The sequence below is a fragment of the Callorhinus ursinus genome, unplaced genomic scaffold (genome assembly GCF_003265705.2).
Source record: "Callorhinus ursinus isolate GAN/ISIS: 27379988/994484 unplaced genomic scaffold, GSC_fseal_2.0 scaffold1, whole genome shotgun sequence".
NCBI lineage: Eukaryota > Metazoa > Chordata > Mammalia > Carnivora > Otariidae > Callorhinus > Callorhinus ursinus.
In genome coordinates this window covers 15,052,389-15,070,375 of record NW_027397063.1, presented here as the reverse complement: position 1 = coordinate 15,070,375, position 17,987 = coordinate 15,052,389, and the positions used below count along the sequence as shown (strand labels likewise).

Genomic DNA, 17,987 nt, shown 5'->3' with positions numbered 1-17,987 from the left:
CTGCCTTTGCCTCCACTCATCTCAAAAACTAATCCCAGATACCAAGTAAGTGAACCTTCTGTGTTAGAAGATCGCATTCTGCCTGGGGAACACAAATCGCAGACAATCTCTCCCCTATCCGTGTTAGCTTGTTTCTACTCCACCCCTTTGGCCTCCCTGAAGCAAGGAAACCTGCATTCCAGCATCAAATCCCAGCGTGTTTGTAGGGCGGTTCGGGGCCTGGAGGGGCTGGTGGGGGGCTGGATTCTGAGCTCTACAATATTTCTATTCCCCCCCCCTTTCTACTTCTGCGTCCTCACTGATAAGGAAATGAGCAATGGTCTCGCGGGGTGTGAGGTGAAGCAGTTGATTATCCTAAGGAACCAGAACGAATGTGCAGATGAAAGGATCCATTGTCAGTTCCAGCCGGGCGCTCTGACCTAGGTCGACCGACCAGGGCCCTGGGGCCAGGGAGTCTGCCTCCTGCTCGCTCTTGCCGCAGGCTTAACATCGCACTCACAAACCTTTCTTAGCCACAGGAGAGATAATGATATGCCCCAACCTTCTGAGGAGAGTTAGTTCTGGGCGCTTGCCACGGCTCCATCACTCCAATTCACACGCGCGCACACGCAGGTGTGTGTACGGGTGGTGGGCTGGCTGGGGAAGAATCCCCGCGCAACTCATCTTTGTACCTTTCCAGGACCTCCCTCGTCGCACTCCTCGCGGGGACCTGGCCGCTGCTGTGCGCTGGGGACAGAACGCAGAGCCCGCTGAGAGTGGCTAGGGGAGACTTTGGACTCGTCCAAGGACGCGGCTAACGCTGACAGCCGAGTTTAACGCAGCGCCTCCAACATCTCGCCCCCTCCCCAATCTCCCTTAAGTACCTGCTCTTAACGAAACTGGGTCGACGTAGATGAGAAACAGCATTCACATCTTTCTGCCTACCCTCTACAGCCGGAGGAGACAGGCAGTGTAGACACTAGAGGACAATTGCTTCCCCTCTACCGCGGCAGAGTGGAAAGCGTGGGAAGGGGGCAGCCTGCTGAAGGGTTGAGCCAGAGGGAAGGCCTGGGAGAGACAGAATCTTTCCCCTCCCACGCCCTTGGAGGAATTCAAGCGGCAGAATATACCGCCCGCATTCAGATTCCCCGCTCCCGCTAAATCCGCGCGCGCTTAGAGCCCGGGGTCGGGTGGCCGCCTGCAGCATCAGCTCAAGCTTCCGCGAAAGGGCCAGTGGCCGTGCAGGAACTCCAGGCTGCCCTCCCTCCTCGGCCCAGGGGCGTCCGCCAACGTGCGGGTCGCCGTCAGGCTAAGCGTGCGGTCGCCACTCGCAGACGTGCTCGCGCCAGCCCGATCAAGGCGGCCACTCCAGCTGGAGGAACCGGGAACCGAACCCGCTTCTCCGAGCTCGACTGCGGACGAATCCTGAGGCCGCGCGTCGCAAGAGAAGCGGCCGCTGTGCGGCGCGGAGGGATACACCCCGGCCGCACCTCCCCTCCCCTCCCCGCGCCCCCGCCCCCGCCCCCGCCTCCGCCTCCCTCCCCGCCTGGCTGTGCTGCCGCCGCGGCGGCCGGTGCTGCTGGTGCTGCCGCCGCCGCCGCCGCCGCAGCTGCCTGGATATAGTGCGGCAAGGAGCGGAGCTTGCAGTCACTTTGCGAGGAGGAGCGCGCGGGCTGCGGGCGGCTGGGGCACCCCGGGAGCGGCGGCGGCTCTAGCTGAGGCGGCCGTGGCAGCGGAAGGTTCTCTCTCCAGGGCTGGACTTAATAACTTTGGAACTGTCCTCCAGTGTCACGTCCTGAACATGAGCCTCCTCCTCTCCTTCTACCTGCTCGGGTTGCTTGTCAGTAGCGGGCAAGGTAGGAGTGTGGTGCTTTATTGCATTTACTTTCCCTCCCCCTTCCACCCAACCAAGAGAGACAGAGAGAGATACAAGAAGAATTAAATGAAAGAACTAAAGTTATAGTTACTGTTGTGGTTATTTTCACTGTTTATTTTAGCTGCCACTAAAAATTATCTGTTCTGTGGAGACTCTTAAATAAGAGAAAATACAGAATTTGAGATTGGCATCAGTGAGCAGGAGATCAAGGCAAACTGCTGCTTTTTCTGGGATCTTGGCTTGCTCTGATTTTCATTACAAAAATTGGATGAGTATGTTGGTGTGTATTAACAGTTAAGTATGTGAGGTTGAGGAAGGAAAGGGAACGACGATGTTTTACAGAAGCAGCAAAAACTATCAGCATTGAACTCGTTTGTGACATATCTCTCGTGTGCAAGAAATTCAGTTCTTAGAGACTCTTTTTTACCCCCTTTCCCAAGACCCCAATTCCTGACTAGGAAGTGAACGATGATGGTTTATTTCTATGGAAACTACGAGAGGGGCCATGGATGTTGTGTGTAAGACGGCAAATAGATAAAACTAGGCATGTGTTGCAGTCATTCATTTTCAGCACCCCCCCACCCTTGTTAATACATCAAGGTTGAAAATTTTTATAGCGTCAGATTGTAATTACACCTGTAAGGGATATTTTAGCTTGTGGAGAACTGGTGAGATTTTTACCTCTTGAGAAAAAAAAAAAATGAATAGCTTATTAAAATAACCTGAGAGAATTTGTGGAAGCTACCTCTGTTTATCTATATAGAGATAGATCTGAATTTATCTTGCTTTGTTTGGATAGTTCACGTTCACATAAAATATATTTATAATAAATGGAAGCATTTTCAACTGTCCAGACAAGTTTGGACATTTAATTGGGAACACAAAATGCTAAAACATGCATTGGTGGAAGTCTTTAAAGAAAAAGAAAATAGATGTAATTTTGTGACGTATGATAGTTGCATAGAATGTTATATTATTAGTATGGTGTGAAAATTGTTTTTTGAGAAAACATAAATTACAAGACAAGTTAAAATATCTCCACTATATTCAATTCTAAGCATTTTCTAGCCTCTTCTGTGTTGCTCATTTGGTCCAGCAGGGGGTGGTAGAACTCCATTTTAAACCCAGAAATGGTTGTTTCTGTTCTTCCACACTCCCTGGGTCCTTCTATCATTCTTCAGCAGGGCTTGACATTTTGGATATGAAGCCTTCCTTTCTCTGCCCTCACCTCCCTAAAGCTATATAGTGTTAGTGGCTGATGAAACATGATTGGATGCAGATTTTATGTTCAGAAATCAGAATGCAAAACTGAATGTTGCTATAGTTTATAAAGTGTCTTGGTAAGATGCTGCTCATTTCCCCTTAATAATATAGAGTATGCAAAATTTCAGTCATAGCAAAATTGCAGATATATCCATCTGAAGCTGGCATTAGCCCGGTTAATTTAATTACTATTATAGCAAGGATCAACATATACTTTATGCCCTACAGATATGCTGCTTTCATTTTTACAGAGCTGCTGATTATGTTTAACTGTTCATTTATAACATAGACAGGTATTAGTGAATCCTAAGAAGAAGTCCCTGAAAATTACAGTTAAAATACCACTGCAATTAACCGAGTGTAGCTAATGTGGAGTAAGATAGGGTCATAATAGAAAGCAAGTTTATGCAGACTTACGATTACATTGTGACTGGTTTGGAGAAGAAATATATCTCTGTGGTGGAGTCTGTGAATTTACATTTATAGACACTAAGTGTGTTGGAATTTGGGGGACAAAAGAGAAATCTAGGAATGTTTAAATATTATATGCAGACACAATTTAATTTGGGTCTATATATGTGACATATCTGAAATTGTGATTCCCCTAATTTATAATTCACAGTGCAGGGTGATTGTAAAGAGGGGCTCTAAAACTAAAGCATGCATGAAAGGGAGCTTATATTCACTGTAATGAAACAGGGAAGGAGGAGAGCATCGTTCTACATATCTCTCTATCTAGTGCGATTTAAAAATGCCTGGCACTCATAGAGGCGTAAATGCATATTAGAAAGACCTAGCTTTTGTGAAACTGAACATATAGTATTTCTGTGCCATGTGTCCTAATGAAGTCGGAGATGGTGGGAAACAGCAATCCTGAGCCTGGAGTCCAATTCTCTTATGCTAGTGTTTTGTCCTCCAATTAAGGATGAAGAAGCAAGTAGCAGACGTACCACTGGAGCAGTTTTTGAAAAAAAGGGATCTAGTGTAACTCATAATTTTGTTTATTCTTTTATAAATGGGGCCATGGAAAAGCCTCCAGTTAGTGATCCCTGAGCTTGCCTTAGAAATACTAAAATCCCAGCTTGCTGATTTATGTTTCCAACAATATACTTGCAGGGGATTTTATGAAGCATGATTGAAGCTATTGCTTTGGAAAGTGGTGTGCAGTTAGACTGGGGAAAGGCAATGATGATGTATTCCCTTTTAAGTAGTCAAAACGTTTTGAACTGCAGCAGTTGAACAGCAGAAAATGACAGAAGTGAAAAACTGAGCAACTTAAGTGGATGCCAATACCATAATTAGCTAACGAGTTCTAATAGTTCTAACTTTCAACACAACATTATTGTTCTACTGTAGTGAGAGCCTTTTTTTATTAGAGCAGAAATGCTTCTTTAAAAGCCTTTCATTTCCACTGCAAGATTAATATCTAATGAAGTAAGGCTGGGATTTAATTGTCAAGTCTGAATTTAGTTGTCAACCGAAAGGAGATTCTATAACTCTTAACTTCTGCAATTATTTTTCTTTGTATTCAGAACTTGGTCACAGTTTCTGTCATCATAAATCTCAAGTAATAACCTGAGTCTGTGATTCACAGTGCATTTGATGTTTGGATCTATGTAAATCCCAATTCCCAAACTGTAATACGTATGGGCTGCTTTCCTGAAGCTTTAACGCTTTCTAAAATTATTGTCTTCTCCTTTTTAAAAATTACTCAAGTGTGATTATAATAAACATCTATTACTGGATGCTTATATGTATGAAATAGAAGGATTTTTGTATGAAACTGTAAGGTAAGAACAGAGCTTTTCATCTCTTTTGCAATCCAGTTCAGCCATACAGTTAGAACACTTGCCTAAGCCAAAATCATGGGGAGAGGGAGGTGAATTGCCCAGTTAATTAGTTGAACTTAACAGGCATCTGCTTACATTTTCTCTCTTTGGCGAAGTGCTAGTAAGTCGTCCTTCATTAGAGAAGTGTACCTTCTAAAAATAAAGCATGGGTTTGTGGGTGGGTGGGTGGGTGGGTGTGTGGGTGACTACTAGTGTGTGGGTGACTATGAGTTTCACTTCTAGGAGACCAATGCCTTATCCATTAGGCGACTGGGGCTTCTTGAGTTTCACTTCTATAGGAAGGTCTCCACAAACCTGTCTTCAGTGTAGGCTGTTACACAAACAGCCTCTCTCAAGTACTTTTTAATCTACTCTGCTCTAATTCTTTGATGTCAGCCTCTTTAAAACGTTTCTATTGAATCAACTCCATATGCATTTGCACTTAGAGAAGATAGGCTGTGTGAATTAATATTGTTATTGTCAATGAACAACCCAGAGGATTTCCTTTCCTGCTTTATGTCAAAGGATTTAAGCAGAGCATTTGGCCACTTTAGTTTCTCTAATGCTGAATTGGAGCCCAGGAGAAGAGCAAGAAGGGAAGGTGGTGGGCCCCCGGGGGTCCAGTGAGTCTTTTCAAGGACACAGTGGGCTAATGTTCTTCCAGAGGTAATGTCCCATTAGAGAAGCAATTAATGGAAGAAAATAACCTCATTCAGTACAAGAAGAAAGTCAAATTTCATATAATTTAGTAAATAAAATGGCTTTCTTTCAGACATAAAGCTAGTTTGTAATAGGACTGAGAAATGAGCTGTAGAAATTGACGCTGGTAACCAAGCCGAACAGTGTCATTTGTTTTTGTCTATTTCCTTGGGAGGCAGGAATGCAAATGGAAACAAGGTTGCCAATCAGAAGGCCCCAGAACTAGTCCTGCTGCTCTCTCTGGCTTTTGACATTTGGAAAATGACTTTAGTTTATCTGTTTTCAGGGTCACTCTCATAACAGTGAACTTTTGAAAGCATGAAGAAAGTGTTTGATAAGTGGAAGCGCAAGTTTGAATTGCTTTTGTTTTTGTTTGTTTTTGTTTTGGTCCAGAATAAAATGAGTCCTCTGGGTGTTGTGCAAAATTAATTTAATAATTTTAATATTCTGATAAAGGGGATATCATTGTTCTTCAAGTTTTATTAATCTAGATTCTAAATTCCCTGTGCCCTTTATACCTCCCCAATTATATTGAAGATAGACCTATTTACAAGATTATAACATAGTTTTAATTTTCCAAATTATGTTATGAGAACACTTTGAGATGCACCCAGTGCTTTTATGCTTTTATTAAATGTAATCTTCCTGAACTTCATAGAGCCAAGTTATCTTTAATTGTTCAGCAAATAAAAGTGCTTCTATATGGCACTATTTAAAATATTTTAATAACTTTTAACTATTTACATTGTTACAATTATAATAGTGCTGATTCCATATGGCTCTCAGTGTACTTTCTGGTGTCACATATTCACTTGGGCCACTAACAATTCATCAACCATTACAAGGCATTTTTAGAAAGCTGTGATCGAATGAAACAGACTTGTCTGAATTTAAATAGTTAAGAGGTATGATAGGGAATTTTAAGAGTATTTACAAATGTAACGATCAACAGATGACAGTTTTAAGGATTTCAGGTCAGTTGGTCAGAATTTTCTTGGCTCCATTTTGTTATTAAAATTAGCAGGAAAGGGGAAAGAACACTGGATTTGAAATCAGAAGATTTAGACCATTAAGTCTCCTGACTTTGAAGAAGTAACTTAAACTCTCAAAGCCATCATGTGCTTATTTGAAAAATCTGACAAATATATCTGATAGTTGCTATACTGCCATGAGGAGCAATTGTGATTATTATGCCAGATGTATATTATGAATACAGACAAATCTTCCCATGGTTTAAAAACATTCCATTTATTCAATTTTTTTTTTTTTTTAAGTCACCGCAAACTTCTCTGTGAATAGGAATACATGGGGGGGAGATAATCTAATTCATTGATAGGGTGGCTCATTCATCATTTACTCATTTATCAAACATTTATTGAATGCCTGTAGTGCCTCAGACACCTTATTCAGCAGCATTCCTAGGAATGGTTGTATAGGTTGTGTAATGAACAACTCTAGGGGGCGCCACTCATAGTCGTGGTGATAGAATACATATTTGTTTTCACAATTTTCCAGCAGATGGCAGTAAAAAGTCTTGAGGAATGGGTTTCTTAGTGTATCACAAATCTCTTTTATGGGCCAACACCAGGTTGATATTAGTCGAGGAGAGGCTTAGGGTAGGCACGCAATTAGGATAAGTGATTTACTAAAGATCCAAATAGTAGCTAGAACTCTGGTCTCTAAACTCTTAATTGAGTTCCCTGAATACCAAACTTTTGCAGCAGTTTAAAAAAATTAACATTTCTGGGGTGCCTGGGTGGCTCAGTCCTTAAGCGTCTGCCTTCGGCTCAGGTCATGATCCCAGGGTCCTGGTATCGAGCCCCGCATCGGGCTCCCTGCTCAGCGGGAAGTCTGCTTCTCCCTCTCTCACTCCCCCTGCTTGTGTTCCTGCTCTTGCTTTCTCTCTGTCAAATAAATAAATAAAATATTAAAAAAATTAACATTTCTTCAGCTCAAAGTAATGGTAATATTTAAATGTCATGTCATTTTGTCAGTTAATCAATTAACAAATACTTGTTCAGGCCTTAACAATGATTTTAATGGCAGCATCTTGTAACCCTGTAGACCACTGGCTCAAAGTGCATTCACCTCCTTGTAACGAATGCTCAGCAAGAATCCAAGGGACTATTAACTATTCTATGGATGAAGAAATTGAGGTACAGAGGAATTACCTGATTTGCCTATATCAGTTATGGTTAGGAGTTATCTGGAATTAGGATTAGATTTTCAATGCCTACTTTTTAATGTGTTTAATGTATTCCTTTGAAAATTTGCATGTGTGTGGAGGGGTAGTGCATAGAATTCAATGTGGATAGTTGAGAAGGCAAAAAATGTAAAAGCCAAATAAGCATATGAGAGATCAGTTAACTGGTCAACAAAATGTTGCAAAATGAGAAAAGAGATATAATTAATTAAAAAAATTAAAGGGTCTAAATAAGCCCTTAGGAATTCAAAACCTAGAAAGAGCTAAAATTTGTTGAGTGTTTGCTAACTGCCAGGCTCTATTGTAAGTACTTTACATGTACTAAGTAGCTTAATATGTGCAACAGCCCTCTAATTACTAATTGTATTACTATTCCCCTTTTACACTTGAGGACTATGAGGCATAGAAAATTTAAATAACTGTCTAAGTTTGCACAGCCAGGAAACAAAGATGTGAACTCAGGACAAGTACAAAGATTTGCCCTTTAGCCAGGACTCCACCTTGCCATTCACTGAAGCAGAAGGGGATTTAACATGGAAGATGGCGAAGATAAGACAAGGAGTTAACAACAGGTGAACACATTGTGAGAAAGGATGCTCCAAATGTTCAGAGGACAGAATAATTCAACTGATTAATTGAAGAGTTTGGAAAGGTGAGATGTTGGACTCGATTGTGGAAATATTGGTGGCACTGAGAGGCAGAAAGGCCTTGAGGTCAGGCTGAGCTTGACTCTGGTGTAGATCTTCAGGAGCCATTGTTTGGGCAGGAAAAGAACAAGATTTAGGTTTTGTTTTGTTTTTAAGTCTCCTGGCCATGCATGGGGTGGACCAGAGGGAAATGAAAAAGGAGTTGAGGGGTCATATCATGTTTCTCTGGAAAAATTATTGGATCTTAATAAGGCATTCGATTTGGGAAATTAGGAGGCAGGTGGTACCTGAAATTTCAAGCCTTTTTGACAGAAAGAATGGTTATCTTAATAGAAATAGGGAAATAGATAAATAAGACCACTTATTTTAGGTGAGAGGTGTTTTGTTTTTGTTTTGCTTGTTTGTAGTTTTCTACATTGATAGTTGAGTTAGAGGTATCCATGGGATGTCTAGATAGAAATGTCATCACTAACTTTGGAAAGGCCAACTGTTGATCTTTCCATTTCAGAATTTTTCTCCACTTTTATTTAACTTTGTTCTCTTATTCTTCCATCACTATTTGCTCTAATATTATTTGGTATGTGTGTGTCTGGAATTTTAAGTAAAATTTCAGAAGCATGTAGGTCAAATTCCTTTTATTATATATTCTTAATTCATTTTCACTGTTTATGCATAGCTTTGTTTTTCTTTTTTTGTTCTGGGGAAACAAAACATGAAGAAATAAGAAAATAAAAAGGAAATGAAAATAAACTAAAATTAAAAATTTTGATATGAAATATATAGAATTGGACATTTTTCTGTTAGTCTTCAAGGGAACTAATATTTTTGAGTGCCTACTGAATGCCAGGGAGCTGTGCTGGGCATTTTCACTCATTGTCTCATTTAATCCTGATAAAATCACCTTTGATAGATGATGTCTTAGGATCGAGAGTGTCGGATTGGCCTTGAGCTATTAAGTATGTTCTGTGGCTGACACCCAAAGTTGCAGCCAAAGTGCAGCGTACGCATTTAAGATACAATTCGGTTCCTTTGTTTGTGTTTCTTTGATACAGGATTGGTTAATAGGGGGATGATGCAGGAACTGTGTTGTTCCATATATCACTTCTTCATCTCATTAATTTTGAAGTGATTAAGAGCAAGCTTTCTCACTATTAAAGAGAAAGCCTTAGCAATCTATGAAGATGTTAATGAAAAATATGAAAAATCAACTCAAGTGCTTTCTTTTACTGCAAGTATTTGTTTAGCAGTTTAAGAACCATTTTGATTTCCCATATATTATGTATCTGGAAATATTAAGAGTGCAGCTAAAAAAAAACTGGAAAGTCACTTTCTCCTGTGTTAAAATGATGTATTTGTTTTTACTTTTTTAAAGGCTACACCCTGGATCATAGTTTTCATTTTAGAGTGAATGTCCTTTAGGCCTTGCATCTTGAAAGAAGATGCAAATGCTAGGTACAAGCATCAGTAAAGATTTAACTCTTCTAGTATTTTAATTAAGATCGTTATGGTTGTTGTTAGTACTTGGTTACACATTACTGTAGGTTTGGAATTTTCTGACCTCTAATCCTGTCTTTTCGCATAAGCCATGATATTTTTTACTGCGTAATTTTGCAGGCACCAGCGTTTTTCAGGGAGGCAAATATGGTGTTAGCATAGAAATGCATGCCACCACTTGTAAAATAAACTGATGTAATAAAGCTAAGACTTACAGTAGAGTACATCCTAATTTAAGAAAAGAAGCACACATATACTTTGTTCTAAGTATTAATGAGGATTGTGGACAGTTTTTCTAATGTTGTAACTTGTCCATTCTCAACCAGCTTTTTAATAACTACAGTACTACTCTTTCTGATTGTTTTTATATTTATTGCCCTCCTTAATTTATCTCTGATTATTATTATCTATCAATGACAAATATTGAATATACCACCTGAGCAGAGCGGTTGCATATTTATATTATAGTGATAGCTTTGTGTCATTGATGAGAGAAATCTGAAACACACAGATTATGTGAAAATTAAAATATAACATGAAGTATATGCCATAATCTTTGTCAAAGTACTGATCAATGATATTGACCTGTTTTTTTTTAATTTTCTTTATTACATAAACCATTTATAATTTTCTAATGTTTCTAATGCCAACTGAAATTAAGTACATTTTCAATCCTGTTCAATTCTTTTTCATACTCTTTATCACAGAATCACTGGCTTCACCCTACCTATTGTATAGATTATATACTACTATTTTAAACTAGGTTAAACTTTTGAATTATCAAAGGGTTGGAGTTACATTATAGAATTTAATGATTTTAAATGTACATATTATATAATGAGACGTACTAGTTAACAAAAACTTTGATGGTCAACTTAAATTTACCTTCTTGAAGTCCCACAATTATGCTGAAATGTAGATACTATTCCCGATTTAGAAAAGAGGAAAATGAACCTCGAAGATATCAAATTACTTGTCCAAGAAGAAACTCTTGAAAAATGGTTGGTTTAGAACTTGATATAAATATTTTATTCTAGATGCAGCATTTCTCCTATTGTAACATCTGTGCTTTTACAGAAATACATTTTATCCTATTAATGGAGCAATTCTCAGAAATAACTTTGTGGTACAGTAGATACTTTATGTTACTCTGCTCTTCAAAGTTAACTTTTGGACTGTGTTTACAGGATACATGCTGTTCATTTTAGAGGACTCCCTTTCACTTGACTTATTTGGGAATTCCTGACTTAGAACTGTCAGAATTCCCTTTTATTCACTTGCTGGATCCTGTTTTCTTAGCCCCGTGCTTGTTACTATGAACACCGAACACTTTTTCACCATTTCTAACATTGCCAGATTTGAGCCCTGTGTCAACACAGCTCATTTATTTTACATTTTTCCTAACTTTCTTTGCTCGGACAATTCCTTTTATTTTTCTTCAAAACTCAGCTCAGCCATTTCATCACTGAAGACATTTCTCTTTCTCTCAACACATATACATACCCAGTCAATGTGTAAGACACTGAACATACAATCATAGATGGTAATATACCTGAATTCTGCATGTCAGACTACACTGTAACTGTATGTGACCTTCTGTGTGAACTCCCTCAGAGCAAGAATGCCTTTCCATGCTGGCTTGCCATTAAATACAATGCATTTGGTTAGGGAGTTCACTGTAAATTCATATGTGTATTCCTGAAACATAGTAGATGTTTAGTAAATATGTGCTAAATGAATATTTAAATATTACCCAGCAGGAGTAAAACAAACTATTTAAAAATATATTTAGTTTTGACTGTTGGGAATATATTATCTGTTGGTCTGGGTATTTGTTGTAATAATTTTGTTTATATCACTAGTGCACGTGATAGGCCTTCAATAAATATTTGAGTATTTGTAAAATAATCCAGTCAGAAGGAAAGAAAAGATGACCTGCCTTATCTCCTGCACTGAAAATAAATTAGACCAGGAATAAAGCAGACTTTTAAATCTTGCTGTAAGATTTCTTCTTTTGAAGCCTTATCTGAGACATAGGAGACCATTATGTCATTGAGGTTATAAAGTCTTCAATACATAGAAATAAATGAGGGAGATATAATATGTTGATAATGGTATAATTGAACAGATTAGATAATGTCAATAGTAAATGCCTGATTTGTCAATAGAACAAATATTTAAAGCCCTCAGATGTCAAGATAATCCCTGGGGTTAATTAAAAGTTGATTATTCAGTCAATGATTATTGGAAGCCAATTTTAAACTATATGTATAGGAAGACAAGCAAGATAAGAGTATTTTGCCTTATTTTTTCATAGGCACTTGGATTTTCTTTTTTTTAAAAAAGGAAATTCAGTTTAACCTAAAAACTTGCTTTCTTGTCTGGTAGCCATGTTTTGTCATGATTTTATGATGTTTTCCATGTCTGACTTCAGTGGTAAGAGCATTTAAGTTAATTGGACAAAATACATTTTCAGATACTCCAGAATGTCTTTATCACCTATTTATTTGTCTGCCTTCCATTTATCCCCTAATGTTACTGGTATTGTGTATGCCACTTCTTACTTGAAACACAGTTTGCAATTAGAGATATGACCACTGTTTCTGATTCATCCATTTTTTTTACTTTCATCCCCCCCCAAATTTCACATAATGTATGATCACATCCATGTGAGTCATTTTGTTTCAGAGCCCGCTCATGAGCCCCATGCTAATGCATTTTACCTCTATGGGCATTGTGCGTGGTCTACAATTTAGCAACAAAATTCAGCACAGGTTATTGAAGGATATTATGTCATTCTCTGTACTTCACTGAAAACTTTCACAACCATATCCAAAATGGATAGGAAGTATTCAACTCTAGTATTCTCATGATATTTAAATAATACTTAGTACAGAATCTTGAGCAATTATGAAGTACCCTAAGTTACTAATGTATTTTCTCCTTCAAGTCCTTGTTCTGTTTCTATTGTATGAAACATTTTATTAAAAATACCCTCCATTCTACTCTGTGCATTAATAGAGATTATTTGGAGAAAGATGACTTCTTCAAGCAGAATGTCACTCCTTCTTGCTAGGAAAATCAAAGGATTAACCTTACTGACTATGGTGGGGCAGGGGTCTTGTTAAATTTCACTTGTCTCTTCCCATTTGGCTGCCTCTCAGCTCCTCATTTAAAAGTCTCCACATCTCAGGTGATGTACCTGCAAGTGGATTTATGATGGGAGAAGGGAAGTTGTCCTAAGAAGTGTAAATTGTCTTTGACTAATTGTGACTCCAGGACATATTCTGACTCAGCAGAAGGGCATGCAGGGAGCTAAGAATGAGAAAGGAAAGTAAATACGATTAGTAAAGATCAAGCACTGTTTTGTTTCTAGAGGGTGATGCATCAGCTAAAAGGTAAGGAGGGAAGGAGTGGTAGGGTAAGACTTTGAAGAGCTGGGATAAAGGGTGACAGTGATAAGCATGCAAGGGGAGGAGATGCCCAACTAAACAGAAAGGGACTCCAGACAACCTTGTGCCCTCAGGGAACAGTGTCTGTTTGTAAATATTTCATGAATTAATTGAATGAGGGAAGAGTCAGAGATAAACAAAGCAAGACACTAGTTACGGTGGTTAAGGACAGATTTTAATCAGTAATTTACCATATTGGGAAGGAAGGATATTACTATATTCAATAGGGTAAAGAGCCTGGTGTTGCTTTGTACAGAGATGACCAGGCGACCCCGTGTTTTTAAAGAGACAATGAAGAAATAGGGAGGGAGGTATATGGGGGCTCAGTAGAGTCAGGGAAGTGAAAAAATTACAAAAAGCAGGAGAAGGGGTGGTTTGGTCTATTTGAAACCCACCTGAGTTTGTTAACTGGTGGTTATCAAAGTTAGGCTCCTACCCTCCCACAGAGATTGGGAGATAGGGGTCCTATCTTGAGGTGTGGACTTAAACAGGAAAGTCTTTTGGCAGCCTTGAGCTTTCTCAGGCACTTTAAGTCATCCCAGGGATGCAGCCTTGAGCTGTTAAAAATAATGTTAATGCTTCGTTCAAATCTTTATAGGTCAGGCTTGAGACCTAGTTGTGAAGAGAGCTCAGCGGAGCCTGGTTAGTTGGTAAAAGGGAGAATGTCAGAAAAAAAAATCTGTCAGTCACCCTGCAGAGTACTTTCTTATGGGTTACCTCATTTTTATATTCACAACATATATGGGAATTCTGAAGTATTATTTTACAGATGAGGGAACTGAATTTCATAAAAGTTAAGTGGCATCTAATAAGTCAAGGACTTGAAATTCAAATTTAGTTAATATTTGGTTCTAAAACTTTACTCATTTTTCTGACTGAACCGTGGTACCTTTGAAGCAGCAAGGAATAGCTGAAGGGAAAAAGGAAGTACTGGGAGTAGCTTTAGTTTCAGGTTTTTACCACTCTTTCTGGCCATTTCTTTTGAATGGCTAAATCCTAGGTGAGTGACTACCAGTTAGCCAATGAGTAGATCTTTTAGGGACCTAAAACATTAATGAGCACAGAGAACTAACAGGATTTAGAAATACTGGGTTCGTGGTGGTTGCAAGGTGGGGCAGTTTGTCCAGGTTAGTGTAATTCATTAAGGACTATATAGCATTAATATTTAAATGTAAACTATATTTTTAAATGGCTTCTCTTATTGTAAAAACTGGAGTCATGAATAATTCAGTAAGTCATCAGTTTGTGGTTGACTTACTGAATACTTTCATAATGAAATTACATCAGTTTAGGATGCTTTTCGGGTCAAAGAAGGAAAGGATACATTTGGAAGGGCTTAAAAATAAAAATCTATTATAGCATGTAAGAAATCATGTGGAGGCAGGTTGGGATGGCATGTTTCTCCTTGGCTTTTGCTATTTTTCCTTGACTTTATGGAAGAAAGTTGTCTGCAACAGTTTCATGTATCACGTTCTTCTACAATAAAATCTTAAGTTAGGAAAGATAAATATGTCACTGGCCTTGTATTACAAAAAAAGGATACATTCTCGTATATCATCCCACAGACTTCCCTCAGTTCTCATTGGCTAGAATTGTATCATTGAAACTCCCCTAAACTAATGGCTGGTGAGGAGAATGTTATCACCATGATTTCCCCTGACGAATCACCTCTTTTCTGTTTCTGAGGGGAAGGTCAGCCTCCCTTGAAGAGTCTGATTGCTCCATCAAATTCAATGTTCATTTACTGAAGAACTAGGGAGAAGAAATAGGGTGCAGTGGGTGGTCAGGTGTGTCTGCCACAGAGATATTGAGAGGGCCCTTTTAGACAAAGAATGTAAACTATGTCAGAAGTCAGTATTTATTAAGCATTTACGGTGTGCCATTTCAATGTACTTTGTATGTGTGATCTGATTTAATTCTTCAGACTTGTGAGGATGATTCTGTTTTAGAGAAGAGGATGGGAACAGATTTTGAAGTGTTTGAATGACCTGTCAAACTCACAAAGCTACTCAGTGGCAGAGTTGGGATTGGAACCCCAGCTGGCTGGCAACAGAGTCCTCTTTCCCTGCCAGGTGGCTGTAAAAGGAAACTGTTAACATTGGGCATAGTTTTACTATTGTTAAGAGTTGAAGAATGGTAGGTAAGGATATTAACTTCCTTTGTGAACAGGGTATATCCTGGGAAGTCTCCTGAGAAAGCTGTTATATACTTGATCTTATTTAATATCTGTGTTTACACATCTTTTACTATCTTTTTCTTTTTAAATTTTACAGATAATGAAATTAAGAGAGAGTGTGATAAAACAGTTTACCCGAAGTCACATAGCTATGAAGTGGCCAAGGTGGGATTTGACTAAAGACTTACTTTGAATTTGAGGGCTTGAGTGCTTCCTGCCATACAGTGTTTGAAGACTGTTTGTATGTATGTATGTGTGGCGTGGCTGGGGTAAAAGATTTGGGGTAAAACAAATTATATAAACCTGACTGGTCTTCCAGAATCTTATGATATCAAAGAAGCTAATTTTTTAAAGGAAATATATTTCATTTTCATTGCTTTTCTCCCCCAAACTAGACAGGAGAATAATGTTCTCAAATTTAAGGGGGCCAAGGAAAAATATTCACTTGATTTCTGACAGAGTTGGATGAAAAATAGAAATGGAGGCCAGGGTCTCCTTTAGAAAGAGAAGTGGAAACTGAAAACAAAGAATATTGGTTTGATATTGAGTGATGAGACAGGCTAAGTATTGAAATGAGTAAACTCACTAATCAGGGTGCTAATCTACTACATGCCGAGACCAAGATGTGAACCACACCAGTTCCTGGCCTCTAGATGGTTTCTTCCTGAGACTACACAGTGAATTAAAAGGCAGGATAGAGATTAAGATGCTTAGGGTATAAAACTCTGTGTGTGCTCTGTAATTACTTTTTCTTAGAAAGCTATTCTTCTTCTCCCCATCCCCCACCCCCATGCCAGGTACTCTCACCAGCACTGTTTTTATGAATGGCCAAATATATAAAATTATATATATATATATATACACACACACACACATATATATATATATATATATATATATATATATATATATAGAATGGAGGGGGCGTGTGTGTGTGTGTACACCTACGTATGCATCTGTGTATAAAAACCTTGGAAAATCATTCCATCATTCCATGCTGTGTCAAAATGCTTGATATATTTATTCCATTATTTTCATTAGGGCTGAAATTCATGAATATTTTAAGTGATTTGTTCTTTGCTGCTTTTTGCCTCTAAGAAGAAAATGTACTCCACGATAAAACATTGGACTTATTATTCACACTTAGTGTAACTGAAGACTAATTAGCTAGTGTTTAATTTCTCAAGACTACAAAATATCTGTTGTCTCTCTGTTATACAAAATGAACAGCTAAACAGCTCTCCCACCTTATTTTTTTAAACAAACTCCCAGCACACAAACATTCATAATTTATGATGTCTTCCATCGAAACATATTCCCTGAATATAGATAAAATCAGCATTTGGAGCTTGGATGCTTTGGTTCCAGCTCAGGGACTGTGATTGAAATGCATGTACATGCTTGAAAAATTCTTCATTTTCATTTTGCCCAATTTGTAACTGCAGACATGAAGGCTGCTAAGTTTCTAGCAGTGTTATGCTCTCTTTTACATTGCACTGTACAACTGAGTTATAACATTTGTTTCAAAGCTGCTGAACAAATTGTTTAATATATTTGTAATATCACAATAAGGACTGGATCATAAAATGTAGATGCACATTCTCTTGTATCTGTGTTTGATTGTCATGTCCCTTTTGAGGATTACTAAGTAGATAATCTGCTTCTATTTCTGATGACAGAGAACAAATTCATTTGTGTAAAGAGCTTTTGTGAGATATGTTGCTAATGTTTTTCATATAAAACATTTCTGTATTTGCAGGTATTCAAGACAACTGAGTTTACTTATTTGCAGCCAAGTAATAGTGTTCAAATTAAATAGTGTCTATTCACTTTATCATTGACTGGTTTATGGTTTTATGGAGATAAAAGTGTTTTGAGAAGAGCTTTCCTTTTTCAATAATGGCATTGAATTGTCCCATTTTTAAAAGATGTCTTTGATATTCTTTTAGTCCTTATGGTTTGGTGACACCAGTCAAAATTGTTTCTAAAGTGTTCAGAATTCACATCGCGTGGCTGGTTGTTGAAGCGTTCTGCCTGAATGATTGGGTACTAAATGAATTTGTGCCAGCACATGGCAGTTCCAGCCATTGAGGCCAATGGCTGGTTAGTGCTGGGGCAAAACTCTTTCCCATGCACAAGTTGGTAGTGGTTTTCTGCGAATAAATTTGGATCCTGTGGCCCAAATGATGTCTTCAAGAAATAACTCAACATCTGTGTTTTATTTCCAGCTCTGTTCCATACTCAGTGAAGCCCAGATCACTACTTAGAGCTAAATATCTTTACATTCCCTTTAGCGTCAAAGCAAAAGTTTTGTTAATTTTACTTGCAAACATTTTTACTTTGATTTGTGGGCATGCAAATGCTTTGAG

General features: G+C 38.5%; 1 protein-coding gene across 2 annotated transcripts in view; it reads left to right on the top strand.

Annotated features, from left to right (window-relative positions):
* The first annotated feature begins 1,565 nt into the window (after positions 1 to 1,565).
* Positions 1,566 to 17,987, top strand: part of NCAM2 (neural cell adhesion molecule 2) — a 519,291-nt gene continuing 502,869 nt past the window's right edge. For both annotated transcript variants that reach the window (XM_025872652.2, XM_073891683.1), the window contains exon 1: positions 1,566 to 1,835. In XM_025872652.2, the coding sequence (XP_025728437.1) occupies positions 1,781 to 1,835 (55 nt within the window). In that variant the 5' untranslated portion in view covers positions 1,566 to 1,780. The remainder of the gene's footprint in view (positions 1,836 to 17,987) is intronic.